The 19,464-nt window shown below is 41.5% G+C and overlaps 1 protein-coding gene across 1 annotated transcript; it reads left to right on the forward strand.

Annotated features, from left to right (window-relative positions):
• Positions 1 to 4: 4 nt before the first annotated feature.
• SAXO2 (stabilizer of axonemal microtubules 2) lies at positions 5 to 13,597 on the forward strand. Its single transcript, XM_014565986.2, has 4 exons — positions 5 to 178; positions 3,038 to 3,217; positions 8,306 to 8,508; positions 10,781 to 13,597. The coding sequence occupies exons 1-4, from the start codon at positions 141 to 143 to the stop codon at positions 11,722 to 11,724; spliced, it is 1,365 nt and encodes a 454-aa protein (XP_014421472.1). The 5' UTR covers positions 5 to 140; the 3' UTR covers positions 11,725 to 13,597.
• The last annotated feature ends 5,867 nt before the right edge of the window (positions 13,598 to 19,464 follow it).

Below are 19,464 nucleotides of genomic sequence, written 5' to 3' on the forward strand. Positions count from 1 at the left end.
CGTCTCTGACGCCGCCGGAAGCCGCGCCGCGTCCGTCACCCGGGCTCCCGCGGTTGCCTTGACTACGGCGGGTGCGGTGGCACCATAGACACGGCGGACGCAGGGGAGCCGCGGAGCCGACCCCGCGAGCCCGCAGCAGCATGAGGAGCTGGTGTCTGTGTCAGATTTGTACCTGCGGGTAAGAAACGGCCCCTGGGGCGCCGCGGGGCCTGGGAGCGAGCTGGGCCCTAGCGGGACCGAGCCCTGCGTGGCCGCCCGGCGGAGGTGTAGGGACGCGGGCGCAGCGATGTCCCCACTTACCCGGGTCAGCGAATGCCCGCTTCGCACCCGCCAGCTACCGCGGCTTAAACAGTTGTGCTTTGCCTGCTCCCTCTCCAGCGGCGCAAACTGAAGTGCCATCCAGCCTGGCGGGTAGTCTACGCATGTGTAGCGGCCCGATGTCAGGCTGGGGAAGTGGGGGGATCTGATGCGACTTGGGAGAGTGTATGCCCGCAAAATTAAAAATAAATAAATACATAAAAGAAAACGGAAGAAGATCAGAACGGTGTGCAAGTCTATGAATTTTCAACCCGCGTTAAGCGTCCTTCTATATCTAGTTTTCCATCCGAGCCTGACCGTATTCCCTTTCCCATTCCCATCCAGGCAGCGCTCCTTTAGGGTCTGACTGACTGAAAAGGTAATATATAGTATCCACCCTGAAACCCAGAATTGGTCTATGAGTCTTGCCTAACAACCTCCAACCACCTATAAACACCGTCTTCTCTTTCCTCTGCTTCCCTGTTGACCCAGGGATTAGATCACTATTTGCCAAGTAAATATTATGAATATGTCATTCCCATCGTATTGTAAGCCCCTCCAGAGGGAAAACACTCTGCATGTTGATGGAAGCAAGTTTCATGATAAACGTTGTTTGTAATTAATAACTACATGTAGGTTAAAAGATACAATAACATTTGAGGGTATGATTCCTATCTAAAAATCGTGATGTGCAAGAAAATTAATTTTTTTCTAATCTTTAAGTTAATTTATATCCAACTCAAGTTCTTTTGTCAACCAGCTGTCAGGAAATTTCAGTCTTCATGATGTTAGAGGCTTCCTTTTCTTTAGGCAGTAAAATAATCCAGGGAGCTGTGAGGCATTGCCAATGCAGGAGGAGTCCTCTCTGGGCTTTAATAAACAATGGTAATGCTTCCCACTGAAATATCTCTTGCTGAAGTTTATATAATCCCTTCCAGAGTGTTGCCACCCCTGTTTTCAGGTTTATGTTTGAGGTACAAGAATCTTGGCAAAGCTGGGAGCCACTGTTGTAGGGTTTCACCTAGCCCACTCTTGAGATCTGGCCTCACCTCCTGGTACACTGGTAGAGTGAGGCAAAGACCCCACATTTTCTTGTCTTTTTAAAAGACAATTAATGGAAGAGATGAAATCAGGTGTCCTTCTGGAGAGAGGTCCTAAGAGGAAACAGATTGTCTTGTACTGAAAAAGAAGGAAGAGGAAACAATTCCCCCAGAGAGAGGAAGGAGGTAAAAGATGAAGAGGAAGGGCTTCTGAGAGGAGGGGGTCATCTCCAGAAGGACGCCTGATTTCATCTCTTACATGAGTTATTTTCTAAAAAGACAGGAAAGTGTTGACTTCAGGCATCTTCCATCCTCTGCACTCCCAAAAACCCTGCAACAGGGAAATATCCGAGTCATGATTACCTGCTTGAAACAAAGGAGGGGAAAAAACAAGGAGAACAAGCTCATTAGTATTTCAGTGCCTTGCTTCTCTCCAGGAGGATCAAGATCCTCAAGAGACCGCTTCAGGGAAATTTTGACCTGAGTCTGCTAGTTTTTCATCTTGCTGTTTGAATCTTTTTTTTTTCATACTATGTAACTAAATCATTTCAAATGTCTGTCTGTTTCACTATATCCATCAAAACTATCATCTATCTCATAACATATTTTTCTCTGCAGCCTGTATGTACAATTGCTCATGTGAGTTAAACTGTTTACTTGTTAAGAGCTTTATCCTTTTTTTTCTGATTATGAAAGAAACATACTACATGAAACATAGTATAAAAATTCAAATAAAATATCTATAATGTAGTGAAAATCCCTCATAATCCTATCCCCACAGATAACAAATGTTCTTTGACTAGTTTCACGTCTGCATTCTGTAAAGAGAGAGAGAGAGAGGCATACTATTCCACAACCTAGTTTTTTACTGTTTACAATCTCCGCACCTTCCAATGGCCATGCATAAAGAGCCTTACTCCCTTTAACAACTGCATGCCATTCATGTATATGATGTATTGATCAGGGTTCTTAGTTATGGACAACGTAATCTACTTTGGCTAGTTAAGGCATAAAGGAATTTATTAAGGAGAATATACAGCTCACAGAATTGTTGCAAGAAAGAAGAAACAGTTTGCAAACTAAGCTTTCAGGAAAAATTCCCAGAAAACTCACCACAGAACAGGGCTGCCAGGTGTCACTGCCTCCACCACAATCAAGAAACTGCAACAGAACTACTCATCACTGCCAAGGTCAGGGAGCTGCCAAGTCAAGAAGCCACCTTGCAAACCAAGATGCTGCCTGACAACTGCTGGCCCCTAACTCTCTGTGCCACAGCTACAATCCATTCACACAAAATGGACCTGCCCTACCTCTCCCCCTACATAGCTCTCTCTGAATTAGAGTCTCACGTGACTACATCCAATAAGTGAAACCTGAAACCTGAATTGTATGTAGAAACTGCCTGCAAGGGGCCTGGGAAGTTTACTTGTTAGCTTTTCAGCTTAGTATAAGAAAACACACTAAATTGTTGCCAGAGCAAAACCAGAGTTTCTACCACATCAGGATATACCATAATATATGCATTGTTTTTATAAACATGACTGCAGAGTAAACAGAAGTTTTCTTGGTTTTGTTTTTCAGTAAAGCTGCTCTTAAGTTTAGAGATTCTGAGTTTACTGAAGGTTCTATGATTAAAATGCAATTATACAAAATGTTTTTGAAGGTGAACTTAATCTTTCAGTTTATTTATGTTTGCACAGGCGACATCGTTGTCCGCATGGAACCACAAGGATTTATGAAAACTCTGGCATGTCTTGTCCCACAACTGAGTATTTGGAAAAATATCCTACGTATGGCAATGTGCCTCCACCTCAGAGTCTGAAACCCAAGGAAGAATTCAGAGCATGTCACAGTAAAATGGAAGGAATAACAACATTTAAGTAAATATCGAGAAACCATTTGCTTTACTTACTTTTCTCCTGACTCTTCTGGTCTTAATAAAGGTTTTGTTTGTTTTTCAACTCTTTAAATTGAACTATTTAGTTGTTGTAAGTTGAACCAATCCAAGAAGCAAAAAACCAGTTGAGTCACGACTTGAGAAAAACAGAAAGATAATTTAGATGACAAAAATGAAAAGGAAAAAGGGAAATAAAAAGTTCTATTGATTTTTTTTTAACCCCCTAAAATCTCTTGTGTTATCTGCTTTCCACTGTCACCAGCACCTAGGGGAATGCAGTAGCTTCCTAATTGTTATGTCTGTATCTACTCTAGTTTTTCCATCTCTGATCTGTTTTCCAACTCTAGCCTGCATTTTAAAATGCAGATCTCATCCTATCACCGCCCTGCTGAAAATACTCTATTTTCCCATTACGTTTACTATACACCAAAACCCCTTCATTGCTTAGTCGCTACGTGCTTCTCTGATTTATTTTCACTGCAGTGCCCTTTGCACTTTTTTATGGTCACTGTACCATCAGATATTTTTCATTTCTTGAAAGTACCAGGTTTCCTTTGTCACAGAACCTTCCAAGATTTTATTTCAGCTGCCTGGGATTCTTCCTGCCTCTTACCCTAGTTAATACCCTTTCAGCCTATGGATCTCAATTCAAAGCCTTCTCTGACACCTCTCCCAGCTTTCAGTCTAGGTAAAAGCCCCCTATGTAAGCTCCCAAAGCGTCTTCCTATTATTTTATCATCAGATTAGTTTCAGTGTTCCATGAAAGCAGGAACTATGTCTATTCTTATCTCGGCATTCTACTTCCAGAAACCCAGTACAGTGCTTCCTAGCTCATAGTAGGCAGTCAGTATTCATTCAGTGTGTGAGACAGAAAAGTCCTTCTAAGCCTGAACTTTTCATTTGGACTCAGCTTTTTTGATCTCTTTGTATCTTTGTCAGTTCAAGGGGTTAATTCTTTTCTTTATTCTGTTAACATGCACACTATATTCAAGGTGCAACCTTAGGCATTAAGTGTAAAAATGTCAATAAATAGAGGTTCTTGCTTTCAAGGAATGCATACATCAGATTTCTACAATATAAGGGTTTTAAAATGCTCTATAACAGCTTTAATTTGTAGTGCTATCCCTTTTCTTTTTATTTCAGATAGCGCTCATTCGACTTACATAGCACAGGTGGAGACCTTTAGACTTTTAGTCCAATACGCCTACCTTTCACCTTTCAGGCAACTCATGCAGTAATAGTGCTTTGGTGATTCCAGTTACTTCTGTAAGTGTGTGGCTCTTCCAGGAATTTGAAGATTTTCCATAGCCCTCAGACTTTGGTGTGATTTGGAATCACCTAGAAGGATTAAAATTGCAGATTCCAGAGCTCCACCTAAAATAGTCAGTAGATAATGGAGTGGATCCCAGGGATACGCATTTTTAACCAGCCCTGCTGGTGATTCTGTTGCTGCAGACTCAATGCAGTGGGTCGGTGGTGGACTGTCCACTGGGGATGGTGTGGAACACAAAGAAGGGATTTCCCCTACTGTTGTTCATAGTCTTGTGGGAACAATAGTCCAAAAATAAAAAATTAGGTAAACAAGATAATGACAGATCATAGTAAATCAGATGAAGGAATTGAACAATTAGTTGAGATAGAGCAAAGGCAATGGTTGCTCTTTTTTTCACCTTTACTCCTTTCTTCCTTGATGCCTTAATGATTCATAATGGAGATTTGAAATAAAATTCATAATGTTCATATTTATGAATAAACATCTTGCATTTAACCAATTCTAAGTGTTATAATCAAGAAAGTTTAACTTGTCATTCTTTCTTTAAAAAGGCAATTTCTTTTCAGTTCTAGATTTTTCTCAGTTGCCTTGTTCAAGTAGCCTTTAATAGTAAAAAAAAAAAATTAATTAAAAAAAGTCTCAACTCCCAAAGGTTTAAATATGCCAATAAAACTAAAACTTCCATTTCTTAAAACATCATCTTTCTACTTAGTAAAACACTAGGACTTTTCTTTGTGTTTTGACTAGGGAACTAGCAGTATTTCCAAGAGCTATATAGGTGTTTGGAACTCTTGCTTGACTCCCTCATGTTGACAACATTGACTAGGAAGCAGAACGTAGCTGATTTATCTGTACAAGGAATAAGGTGTCATTCTATTCTATATGTTTCTATAATATAGGAAGAGACTGTAAAGAGCAGATATCTGGACTTGTACAGGACTTTTGATCCTTTATAGCATTACAGTTGTAGCACAATAGATGACTGCCAGAGTTGGCAGGAAGTCTGCGCTGAAAGTATGATTCCAGACATGTCAAATGTTTGGGGATGTCAGATGAATAAGAGTGCATTTACCCCTTACCACTCCCCCATAGAAAGCCGCTTTGGGTTTGCGGGGATACTGTCTGACACTTAACTAATCTAACTGGAGCGACTAAGACTTCTAAGCTTTCTCTCTGTCCTCTCCCTGATCCTTCCACTCCCTGATTGCATTTTAGCCTATTCCCCTCTAGCTGGTATTTGGGAAGAGCAAAAAACACCTCAGATGTCTTGAGAAGCAGAGGTACGTGATTTCTACTATTATTCATCCACTAAATAGTATTTCTTAAGCATTTGTTAAGTGTCAGGTGCTATGTTAGGCACCTGGGACACAATGATGAGCAAAAACAGTCATGATCTCTCTGCTGACAGACGTGGCAGTCTAGTGAAGGTGGCAATCAACAACATCGTTCAAAATAGGTATGAAATTGCAACAGTGGTAGAATCTGAAGGATAGGCGCAAGGCAACTGGAGAGCCGGAGTAAGAGGTTTGACTTTATCAGGGAAATGAGGAGAATGAGCTAAACTCTGAAACATGTAAAGCAATTAACTAGAGTTGAGAGAGTAAGAAAGTGCATTCCAGGCAGAGCAGCATGTAGCAGGAGGACATGAAAGAAGGGAATTATCAAAGAAGGAAGACAAGAGGAAGCACAGTGTGAACTGAGGCTAGTGAACGAGGCCACGTGGGCCTTTGGGCCACGTTCAGTTTTTTCTGTATATTTAGAGCAATAAGAAGCCACTGAAGTTTTCTTTTTCTTTCTTGTTCTGTTGGTTTGTGTGTTTGTGTCTTGAAGGAAGTATGTAAAGGGGATAAGAAAGAGGCTTGGGACATGAGGGCAGAATAACCTGGTCAAATTTACACCTGAAAGGATTACTTCAGGGACAGTGTGAGAAAAGACTGGAAAGAGAACTAGTAAATGAGTTTAGGAAGCTAGTGAATTGATTTGAATGAGGTATTATGAAAACTTGGAATATTAAGAGTGGTGAAGAGATAGAGAAAAATCAGTTAGATTTAAGAGAGATTTAGGAGGCAAAACTGACAGGAGTTAATGAGGAACTAAATACAGAGCGGAGGTGAGGCATGAAGGGTCAGTCCTAGGTTTCTGACTGTGCAGCTGAAGAGACGGTGATGTATTTCACTAAGACAGGGAGTAAGCACAAAGGACCAGATTTGTTGGGGGAAACAGTGGTTTGATTAGGGGCATACTAAGGTTTGAGATGCCATTGAATATCCAAGAGGCCACTGTAAACACTGATACGGAGCCGAGAGAAAGGTCTGAACTAAGATCCAAGTTTGAGAGGCATCTCTATAAAGGTGGAAATTGAAAGTGGGAGTAGAGGAGTTGTGCTCGGGAAGGACACTGGATGAGAGGACGAGAGTGTGCAGGCCTGGGTGTTGGGAACTCCAGCCCTTAAAGACGAGGAGAGGAGGATGAAGCTGCACTGGAGACTCAGAAGAAATAACGAGGAAGGCAGGAGGGGAGACTTTGCCAGAAATAGAGGGAGCGGGCAGTAATGTCAGTTATTGCCTGAGAGGTCAGGTAAGATGAGGACTAAAAACATCTGATGGATTTAATCAATAGAAGTCACTGTGAACCTTCAAGCTGTATTAGAGAAGTGACAGTGCTGGGAACCAGGCTGAAGCGGGTTGAAGAGGGGTCCAGCGTGGGTGGGTGCAGGTGACAAAATGGAGCCAAAAGTCTTAAGAAGTTTTATCATGAATAGAGAAGGGGTTCAGTGAGTTTTGGTTTTTGGAGCTATGGATGTATACAGAAAATATTTACTAATACAAGATGGTTTAAATAAATCATAAAATGAGTGAAACAGTCGCTGGAGTCCCAAAAGGGAAAAAAAAGCAATTTTGAAGACTTGTAGTCGTATTGCAGTAGCTAACATATTATTCTTACTGTGTTCTAAACACTCAGGTGTATGGTGGACATGTGTCAGTCCTTAAAACAACCCTGTGACATAGATGGTATTATTGTCCTCTTTTCTATCTAAGGAAACTGGAGCATAGGCAGGTTAACGAAGTTGTCCAACATCATACATCTGATGTGAACGACAGAGCCAGGGTTTGGACCCTGTAATCTGATTAGTCTGTGGTCTCCTCCACCCCACCAGACAACCTGGGTGTCTGATGACTGCCTCTGCCACATAATGTTTTATAATGCCCAGGGAGGCTGGGGTGCCATATGACTCCCGTCCCTGGCAAGGGTTTCTGGGGGATCTGAAGATGAGTCAGACTCACATCCATACTATGAATATGATTTATGTCTAAAAGCCAGAGTTTAGACATAAATTACTTATTTCATTGATTATTTAATGATGAGCAGGAAGACAGCATGACTTCAGCAAGAAGAGAGGATGCTCAGATAGTTTATTAAAGTCTTCAATAGGAATAAGGATTTTGACAAGGTGGACCCAGGGGATCTATTAAAAAAATTTTTCTGACCTTCTAGGTCAGAAAAAAAATTCAGTTATTTGAAGATTTTATTTATGTAAGATCCAAGTAACCGAGGATCCACTATAAGGATGTTTTGAAAACTAGGATCTTTGACAGTTATTTTTCTTAAGACATTTATTCATTGGATAGGGCATAAAGGAATTCAACAAACTCAAGTAGTTTATCAACCATCACCATTTTAAATATCTTCTTAGACTTTTCAAGTGAAAACAAAAAGACTTGACAATGTCAATACTGCACTGAAATAATTAGACACAAAAGAACCTATGAGGCTATGTTTCAAATTTATATATTTCAGGTCAGATTATCGTCCTTATGAAATAGTCAAACAACCTCGCCATGTGCCAGAAGAATATAAAGCAAAACAGGGAAAGATTGATCTTGGTACTACCTACAAACGGGATTTTAATTCTTATAAAGTACAGCCTGTGGCAATAGTCCGGCCTCTGGAGAGACAACAAGTCAAAAAAGGAAAGCTGGACACTGTCCCAACCTATAAAGGTAACTTGCCGTTTCAAAAATGAAAGGGCCAAAAATACTAAAACTCACGTCCAGCTCTGACATCTAATATCAAATCATAATTCTGGTGTGTTGCCAAAGTTAGTCCCTATGGCTTAGGAAAAAACTTCTCTTTGGCTAAAACAGTATTGCATAGTGAAAAAAAAAAAAGACCATTTGCTTGATTGAGAGTTAAGAGAACTGGATTCCCATCCAAATTCGGTCACTTAGTTTTCTCTGACTCAAAACATGAAAACAAGGGATGCCATTGAACAAGCATTATGTCATGATGTGTCACATGCCACATATGTTGGCACTTGTCCTTTCCTTACATCCCAGAATGAGTTGAAACTCTACTGAGCATACTGGGGTTCAAATAAATTAAATAGTCTCCAAATTCTTGCTTCCCTTTTGAAAACCAAAGCTGGTTTGGTAAGGGAGAAATACTCTCTTCTATTTAGTTTCTCTGATGAAATAACATCTTTCTCTTGTAGACATTTCGGCAACAAGGACTCTCCCTGTATGTTTACAGGGAACCATAGACTTCCAATAACATCCTATGGTTTCCTTTTAGTTACTGAAAAACAGTGTGGTAATTTTATACACTTTAGATTGCAAACAACAGAGATTCCTTCTTGGTGGCTCAAGAAAAAGTGAGTTTGTGGTAAAACTTCACGTGACCTGGAATGAAAAGCTATCAGGGACAGAGGAAGCTTGAAGGAAGAGCTATTCCCTCCATCTCTGTGATGAGCTGCATGGTTCCTCTGCAGCATCGCTTCCCTTTACATGGCTTCTCTGATCACCATCCTGCTCACAGGCCTCCGCGGCCTGTGTGTCACCTCTGTTTCCTTACGGGTCTGTTTTGAAGCTGTCAGCGCACCACGGTGCTCCAATTCTGCTTGACGGCATCCATTTAGATTCTTCTCCCACTTTTATCTGGCTCTGTATGTTCAAATTTAGGTTCCCAAGAACAAGAATATGCTTGACGTAGATCATCTTCGCTTGCCACGTTGTTTCTTGCCAGGTCTCTACCAGCCTAAAGATTGCCTGCCCTTGGGTCCGGTATTCACTCTCGTTTGTAGGTCAGTAGCTTGAGAGTGGGAGTGATCATTTGGTCTAAAACCTGGCCATCTTGGCAGAAATATCTATGGCTGAGGAACTTTTCTCTTCAGAGGTGTTCGCATAACAAGCATCTGAGCTTTGGCCTTTCCAGTAAACATTGCCTGGACTTCAGTCTAGACTCGAATACTTTATCTTGTATGGCTTCCGTCTTTTTTTTTCCCCCCCAAACTCATAGCCCAGGCCAGGACTCTTGTGGAGCTCCCTGGGATGCTCTTGAGGATTAAGACATTATGTGGGTCAAGAGCCCAGTTCAGTGCCCTGGGGAACAGCCCAGGCACCCAGGGGGCAGGGCTCGGCAGCCGGGTTGCCAGGCAGTCAGTCCTGCCAAGCCCCCCAAGGGCTACAGGTAGGAGGGGCCCCGAGAAAGGATGCGGGCACAGAACTGGAAGGAATGAAGGGCTCCTCTGCCTCGCCTTGTCCTTAGGACCTGTCTTTTATAAATTAATTTTTGGTATTTAGAAATAAATATTTTGAAGTGAGGTCAATTTTACAGTTTTTCTCAGCTTTCTACCTTTCTCATCTAGGAATGGAAAACCTAATAACCCTCAGTTGAAATAGAAGCACGTCAGCTTTCTATCCATGGTCTAGGTAAGCTGCAAGAAGCAGAATTAAGGTTATTTAATGCTAAATCCCAGTGTAACGGAGCTGAAATTTCCTCTCCTTTGAGGAGTTCCCCCAAAGCAAGAAGTAATACCCACATCACTTTTGCCCACACATCAGGGCCCTTGATTTTATGTCGAGCCCTAGATTTTAGGGTTTACTTTAGCATTTTATATATTATAGCAAAAGTTCCAACCAGTTCCTGGGAACACAGCAATAATCTCCTAAACTCTGGCTCCACCCAAAACAGCCCTTGGGGCTTTCAAAAACTGTTGGGATCAGGCCCAGAAGTTCCATTCTCTTGCATCATTAGAAGAATCTGAACGTGGAAGTTGTATATATTAAAGTGGAGAGACAGGAAGAGGAACGTAGAAATGAAAAAAGAATAAATCTGAGGGAATCAGTGAAAGTTCATACTTGACTAGTGCTCAGGTTCCCAAAGGAAATGGAATGATGGTAATACGGCCATGAGAGAGAGGTCAGTCATGGTTTTTAGAAGGTGGTTGTTTTCTTCAGTATTTAAACATGCTTTTTGTTTTTTTTAATTTTCAAGATGATTATAGAGCTTGGGACATTCAGAAAAGTGAACTCTGTAAACCGGAACAAGTTTACAATCCCCCTACTGTGAAATTTGGAAATTCAACTACCTTTCAGGACGACTATGTTCCTCAGGAGGTAAAGCTGAGGCAAAGCTTTAAGCCCAGCCCTGCGGTCACACGCCCTGCAGCCCCCTTTAACGATGCCACAAGCCATCGCCTGGATTACGTACCTTACCAGCTAGAACTCAAGTCTGCAAGGCCAAAGGAAGTTTACAAGCCATCTGACCAACCCTTCGAGGATCTCACAACTCACCGATATGACTTTCAGGGTCTTGTTGGTGAAACGGCAAAAATCTGTAGACCCGCACCCCCCAGAGTGGCCCCAAATGCTCAGTTTGAAGGAAGCACTGAATTCCGTGAAAGTTTTCAACCATGGGAAATCCCACCTCCTGAAATCAAGAAAGTACAAGAGTACGTCCCTCCTGCGGGCACCATGCAGTTCGACAGCACAAGCCACCTGGACTACGTTCCGCACCCGGCCAAGCGGGTTGTTCCCATCAGGCCAGTTTCCCACAGAAGAAACAACGGTTTTCCTTTCCAAGGAAAAAGCACCATGAAGGAGGATTTCCCAGCGTGGGAGAGCTGTCGTCCAGGACTCATTAGGCAGCAGCAGCAGATTCCCAACCCATCTGGAAAATTTGATGGTTTGAGCACTTTCCGATCTCACTATGTGCCACATGAACTGATTCCAACGGAGAGCTGCAAACCTTCAAATGTTGCCTTTAAGACTTCGATTCCATTTGATGACGTAACCATGTACTCCACAGAGTATGCGCCAAAGCAGCGGGAACTCTGCCCAGCCAGCTATCCTTCTCCTCCAGGTTACATCTTTGAAAACACAAATTCCCGAGGTCACAGATTCTTCCGCAAGATCACTCCCACAGTGAAGGCCTTCTAACCATGAAGTCATGTTGAAAAGGAAGCTAACAGAATGTTGGTTTTCCAAGGGCAAAAACAATTTTTTTATAGTAGAAAAAAATTTATGAGAGAGCTAAAACAAATCATTTTTAAAATTTTTAAATAAGAAGTCTAGAAAGTTTATTACAGGAAATCAGGATTTCAAAATCCATTTTGTATTGGTATTTTAACCAAGATTGTTTGTTTTTTATTTTATTATTAAAAAAAATTTTTTTTTCAAGGGCCGACCTTCAATAGATCACAGCTAGGGAGCTACTCTGCTATGTCTGAAACCCCGACCCAGACTGTTTAATATGCATTTCTGAAAGCTGAATAATGTACATTCCCATCTGAACTATTTTAATCCCAACATACTGTTTGGCAGCTTGTCTCAATCTATTATCATTTGCACTTGTGTTTATAATGATGACAGTTATATGGTTATTCACATACCAGTTATCATTTATCAAGTGCATTAGGACTGTCTAGAACACCACTGAAAATGAGACGTGGATTCTTCTTTCAAGACAACAGTATTTTTTCCTCTCAGGCTCCAAGGCATCTACACAACGTGGCCTGAGTCCACTGCTCCTCACCATGCTCAAGTTAGTGAGAGGCACTGTGCCGTGACGGGTAGAGGCTTTGTGGGCCAGGAATCAAAGCACCTGAGTTCAAGTTCCAGTAACATCAGTTTCTCCGTGTGTGCCACCGTAGGCAAGTGACTCCTTTGAGTCTCAGTGTCTTCATATCTGCTCGGCCTGCCTCACACAAACTTTGCTTTGAGCGTCAGGTCATATGATACATTGTAATCCATAAAGTAAAAGTGCTAAACAAATGCCAGGGACTGTTAATAAGTCAATCTCTTTTTGAACCTGTTTCTCCTTTTTCAAATTAGGATAATTACCTACGCCACACTCACTTTCTGGCCTGTAGCAAGGATTGTAAAATCACCTCATTTGCTTCGAGCTCCTGAGTAGTATGATTTCTGCGAAGAGTCTTGCCCTCTAAAGCTTTACAAGCCCCCGAAAAGTTGTTACAGAGAATGGAGAGCTTGGGTAGGAGAAGAATGTGGTTGAATGACAGTATCTCCAAAAAGGAAAAAGCATTTGCAAGAATAGTTTTACGAATGACTGACAGCTCTAAAGAAATCTTCAGGGTAACCTTAAGTAATTATGCACCTAATTACCATTCCCAGTCTCAGTGCAAAGAAGAATCCGATTCAGCATGGGCATAATTATGTCCTCCTCCCCCTCCAGTGTGAAGATTAGTGCTAAAAAGGGAGGGAGGGATGGAATGGGGGCATTAAATGAAGTAGAACATACTGCATTATCAAATGTTGAAAATTTCCTAACGAATTAAACTCATTGTTTTTTTCCTTTGATAAATGATTGCATTATGGGAGAATATGATTTATTTTATCATAAAGTTTAGTCTCTTGTAGCTTTAGAATTGTTTCAAACTATATACTTAATTGAGAATAAGGTCATCAGCATTTTTAATTATGTGGAAGTAGTTTAATTTTATTTACTTTCATGGTCGTGAAAATTACGTTGAATTTTATATGTCTATGCAACACTAATAAAGCATCAATGAAAGAAATGGGCTTTCATGAAATCATTTCTGTAACCAATTTTCTCTGGAAAACAGAGCTTATTCATAAAATATTTTCTAGGTTAACCTGTACATAATTAGATATGCTTACCTTTCTAACAGAAAACATTCTTATATACTCAAAATGAAAAATTAGGGAATATTACAGCTCTCCTCCTGGCCCATTTTCTGATGCTGGATATTCAAATCCCTCTGTGATCTAGCGGGGGTGGTCTCCACTGTGACAAAAGGCACCCATAGTAAGGCATCTCCTGAGGTTTCCTGAGGCAGTTTGCCTTGGGCTGCAGACACGAAGATGAATAATGGTGTCTCCACCATAATCTAACCTTCAATATAATAGATGTGAATATAGCAATTGGAACAAAGAATATGAAAACAAATATATGGATGTTTATGTATGATTGAAACATTATGCTGTACACCAGAAACTGACACATTGTAACTGACTGTACTTCAATTTAAAAACCAGAAAGCAAATAATACCAACAAAACAAAACAAAAATACAATTGGGGTGATGATTGCCTAGCTCTGAGAGCATACTAAAAATCCACTGAGTTGTACACTTTTCATGAACGAATTATATGATATGGGAATTACATCTCAATAAAGCCATTACTGAAAAAAAAGAAAGAAATTGGAACAAAGTGTACGTGGGACATTTAGCCTGGGAGTTCAGGAAGGGCCTCCTGAGATACGGCGGGGGAGAGTAGCAACCCCGACGCATCATGCCCTTAGGTCCCCTTGAAGTGCCACGCAGGAGTGCACACACAGTCACGCAACATTTGAACAGCACTGGAAACTAGCATTGTTATTTAACCATCTGCCAGATTGAGAAGGAATTTCCACTACACCAAACTTGGATGAATCTCATGAAGCAAGGAGGACAATTTGGAGAGAAAAAGCAGTGGGAAATTCCCACCCCTACCCCATCCCACCTTCACCTGACTCCCTGCGTGTCCTTGTTGTGCAAAATAAGACCACAGACTCAAACATCAGAAAGAAAGGCTTGGACAACAACGCTAAGAGTGAACCCAAATGTAAACCATGGACTTTGGGTGATTGCGACATGTCACTGTCCCATCCCCCATTGTAACACATATACCCTCTGGTTCAGGCTGTTAACAGTCGGGAGGCTGTGCATGTGTGGGGGCAGGAGATGTAGGGTAACCCTCTGTCCTTTTCCACTCGATTTTGTTGTGAACCTAAAACTGCTCTGAAAAATAAAGACTATTAAAAACAAAGACTTCACGGCAGGAAGAAAGGAGGGGAGTGTGCACCAGTCAGAGGCTGGGAATCCCATACCCCAGCCCCTAAATACATCAGATTTACAGGCTGCCTTCTATACAAAACTACGGCCCTCTCTGAGGATCGCTGTGTGATAGGGGGACCTGCTAATACCAAGGGGAGAGGAGACCTCTGCACATTCATCAGAGGAGGAGGAGGTGAACCTTGTAACCACGTTAGCAAACTGCAAAAAGGCTGTTTAAAAAGAATGCTGTTAATATACTTTTGAAAGGATCACAGTGTCCAACAAAACATCAGGGAACTTTCATTTTGCTACCATTTTAGCGTTTCTTCTGTCTCCACTCAATGCTGTTCCACGTGGATGTGCAGACTGTTACCCTAGGTCACAGGCATAGGACTTTCACCAATGTCACCCCTCCCCAACCTATCCCTGAACATGGCACACATTTGATAGCTGCTCTCTAGGGTGGCCAGGGCTACCTCACCATCACCTCCAATATCCCCATTAACACTTCTTTATTTGCAGACAGTACGGAACTATAATGGCTAACAAGGAAATGTGGCTGGGAGATGCTGCCTGCCAGCAGGCATCTGAAGATGGGAGTCCGGGAGAGCAGGGGCAAGGCTATCTTCTTCCACAGACAGGCTAACGTGTGACCGGGTCCAAGTCACTCTCCTTGTCTGAGCCCTGCTTCTTCATCTGTAAAACAGACTTCAAAGGATGTGTGTCCAGAATATATAAAGAACCTTTAAAATTTGACAACAGGAGGAAAAAAATGGGTAAAAGATCTAAACAGATACTTCACCAAGGGCTATACACAATTGGTGAGTTAGTCTATAAAGTTGCTGCAACAAAGTACCGCAAACTGGGTGGCTTAACACATTTACCGTCTCACAGGCTAGAAGTCTGGGACCCAGGTGTTGGCAGAGTTGGTTCCTTCCGAGGGCGGTGAGGGAGCATCTGTTCCGTTCCTCTCCCCTGGCTTCTGGAATTTTGCTGGCCATCTTCGGTGTTTCGTGACTTGCAGGTCTCCGCCTTCACCTTCTCCCTGTGTGCATGCACCTGTGTCCAACTCCCCCTTTATAAAAAAAGAATACCAGTCATACTGAGGTTCACAGACATAGGACTTTCAGCCAATGTCACTCACCCTAATGATCTCATCTGAACTTCATCATCTACAAAGACTCTACTTCCAAATAAGGTCACATTCTGGGGGTTAGATTTTTTTTTTTTTTTTTTTTTTGGTAAGGGGACACAATTCAACCCATTAAAATGACAAATAAGTATATGAAAAGATACTCAACATCATTAATCAATAGGGAAATTCAAACTATAATGGGATACCACTGCACACTTATTAGAATAGCTACGCAACACACCCACACCCACACCCACACCTACACACACACACACACACACACACACCCCGAAAATATCAACTGACAAGGATTTGGAGCAACTGGAACACTCAGATATTGTTGGTACATAAAATGGTACAGCCACTTTGGAAAACAGTTTGACAGTTCCTTGTAAATATCCACATATCATATGACCCAGCAAATCTACTCCTAGGTATTTATCAAAGAGAAATGAAAACTTAGTTTTACACAAAAGCCTATAGGTGAATATTTACAGAATTTTATTAATAATCAGCCCAAACTAGAAACAACCCAGATGTCTTTTAACTGAAAAAATGATAAACATCTATAGTACAGCCATAGAAAGCCAATTTAAGAAATAAATGATTGATTCATCCCAAATCATGCATGAATCTTAATGTGTTTCAGCAAGTGAAAAAAGCTAGACCTTAAAGGCCACATATTGTATGATCCTACTTACACGAAATTCTAGAAAAGGTAAAATTATAGGGACAGAAAATAAATCAGTAAATGCTAGGGGGACAGGAGAGGGGGAACAACTGACCACAAAGAAGCAGAATACGTGAACGTGGGGGATGCTGGAACCGTCACGTAAGAAAGTGTGGTGGTAGACAAACAACCCTGAATTTGTCAAAACCATTAAAACTGGAAACCACAGATTCAATGTAACTGCACGTAGAATTACAAAAACCGTCACCCAGGCTGTGGGGGGAACCCAAGAAGAATGCAGTCTGTGACAAATGAGCATAACTGTGGTACGAAGGAATCACATAACCACACTGCAGGAGGTGGGAAGACGGGATGGCCCGAGTAAGCCTGGGAGAGTGCTGTGACTGGACACTGTAAGGCAAAAGACAAAAGAACAGTATACAAACACTGTCCTCTAGCTGGTCATTTTTTCCCCTTTCACAGGGGCATGCGTTAGCAATTCTGAGGCTACTTTATGTGTATACTAAGGTCACACCGAGAAAATACACGGTGGATAATGAGAGCCAGGCTCCTCCCTGTCAGAGAAAGAAGTTCACAAACGAGAAAAAGATTAGACTATAATAATGACCCCACAGTGCTGGACTGGCATCCAAGCTTTCAGTATGAATTCACAGATGCAGAAAATAAAAATAGCTCTGTGTGTGTGTGTGTGTGTGTGTGTGTGTGTGTGTGCGCGCGCGCGCGCGTGTGCGTTCATGGGTTAGTGTATATGTGCTCAACTTTTTAATCCTCCCAATGGCCAAAGCCAGAATAGTTTGAGCAATAAAATAATGAGTGTTGGATTTCAACCCCCAAATACACATATATATATATGTATATACATTTGTATATATTAAAATATATATAATTTATAACATCTAATATAATATACTATTAAATATATAAAATATATAAAATTTGTATGTATAAATATATGTGTATATTTATGTATGTGTATTAAAACATTTGCATATACACGTGTGTGTCTATATGGATATAAATAAATAAGTGAATAAATGGGAATAAGGAACAACACTTCCTATCCAAAGGATTCCAATTAGTAAAACTAAAAGGAATGAAGAAAACAGAAGGTCACAATTAGAACATCTTCATGTTGTAGGCACAATCCATAGTGGATACTCCAATTAAGGGACGATACTTTAAAGAGAAGCAGTATATCTGCATATTCTCAAAGTATTGCCTCTAAAATAAATATTTATTAATTACAAAGAGAAAAATAGTAGTTTCTTCTACTGAGGAGAGTTTAGTTGATAGTTTCCTCTGTAGAGAAGAAACTTGGCAGAAACCACCGGAAGGTCGAGGTAAACATCACCAGTAACAGCTCATGTTGACACACCATCCCCCCGATACCACACACCGAGACAGGCAATAACACATAACCTCACTCCACACACTGGATAACCCCGAACTGAGGGGCATTCTGTAAAATCCCTAGCCAGCGTCATGCTCAAAAGTGTCAAGATCATGATGGACAAGAAGAGCCTAAGGAGGCGTCACAGACTAGAGGAGACTGAAGAGGCAAAGCAACCAAATGCAACGTGGGATCCGAGACCAGAACCCGAGCAGAAAAAAAAAAAAAAAGGGCAATAGTGGAAAAATGATGAAATCCCCGAATGCCAGTATGTAAAAGACAGAACATTTGGGAATTCGTCACACTGTACATAAGAGAGAACCCATCAGCGCTTTTACTGTGAAATCTGAATTTTTCTGTGTCCTTGCATAGTTACTGAAGATTTAAAAAATATTTCAAACTGCCAAAAAAAAAAAAAAATAAAGGGAGTTTCCTAGAAAAATTCCTCTGAGTTGGAAATAAAGTTGTAACTTTTCCTCTCTCTCCTGTTAATGTTCTCTACTCCTTGTAACTTATGTAGGCCGTAGAGAAGGACAGAAAGAAAGGGAAGAGAGAAAAAAAGAAAAGGGAGAAAGAAAGGAAAGAAGGAAGGAAGGAAGAGAGAGAGAGAAAGAAAGAGAGAGAGAGAGAGGAAGAAAGAAAGAAAGAGGAAGAGAGAAAGATAGAAAGAAAAAGAAAGAGGAGTGAGGAAGAGGGAAAGAGAAGAGAGAAGGAAGAAAAGAGGAAAGGAAAGGTGAAAAGGAGGAAAGGAAAGATGAAAGAAGGAAGGAAAGAATGAAAAAGGAAGAAGGAAGTACACTGTTGAGATGTTTGCGGTGTCCCATTGCTTTGGCTCAGCCTCGTGAGGTTAACATAGTCTCACAAGTTACTGTCAAATGGTTAATTTTCATCTTCACCAAGTGACTTTGGAAACTCCAAAGCCCATGGCAAATGAAGGGACATCTCAGTTCCAATCACATGAACATTTTCTATAAAGACTCACTGTCAGTCTTTTTTTTTTTTTTTTTTCACTGTCAGTCTTAAAGCCCTATACAACTGACCCTTAAACAACGTGGGGGTCAAGGGTGCCAACCTTCCCCGCACCTGCGTTATGGCTTACAGTTGGCCCTCCTTATACTCCACTCCTCCGTATCCGCAGTTCTGCGTCCACATATTCAACCAACCTCAGATGGTGTTGTATTTACTACTCAAAGAAATCCACATACAAGAGGACCTAAGCAGCTCAAACCCGTCAACTGCATGAGTTGGAAGGAATTGAAGGGGTCACTCACCAAGTGCTGCTAAAAAGCCTCTGGGTGCAGACATCTCAAGTCAGTCCGTGAACTCCTTACAGTGGCCAAAAATAAAAGAGTATTACTTCCTCCAGCTCCATTCTCCCAACCACACCTACCTCCATACCTGTTTCCAGCTGTCCATTTGAGACTCCCTTCCACCCCTTCTGCCCTTGACATTCTTTTGACTGTGATTCACAGGAAGTCAGTGACTGGGATGGGGGTGTCAGAGTGAATCTCTGTGTGATCTGCCCTGAATCCTGTAAGCACTCTCCAAAGGGCAGTCCAAGGCCCTGAGCCCAGAAGGGCTGCTCCTGGACTCACAAGGAGGCAGCCAAGGTGACAACACCCAAGGCTACCAAGAACAGAATGCAAATAAGTCACCTCTATTTA

The sequence above is a fragment of the Camelus ferus genome, chromosome 27 (genome assembly GCF_009834535.1).
Source record: "Camelus ferus isolate YT-003-E chromosome 27, BCGSAC_Cfer_1.0, whole genome shotgun sequence".
NCBI lineage: Eukaryota > Metazoa > Chordata > Mammalia > Artiodactyla > Camelidae > Camelus > Camelus ferus.

Excerpts from the sequence above, each read along its gene's own strand:
- SAXO2 (XM_014565986.2), top strand. The coding sequence starts at position 141 with ATGAGGAGCTGGTGTCTGTGTCAGATTTGTACCTGCGG. Across the intron at positions 3,218-8,305 it reads GAAGGAATAACAACATTTAA|GTCAGATTATCGTCCTTATG; the intron begins GTAAATATCGAG and ends TATATATTTCAG. Across the intron at positions 8,509-10,780 it reads CACTGTCCCAACCTATAAAG|ATGATTATAGAGCTTGGGAC; the intron begins GTAACTTGCCGT and ends TTAATTTTCAAG.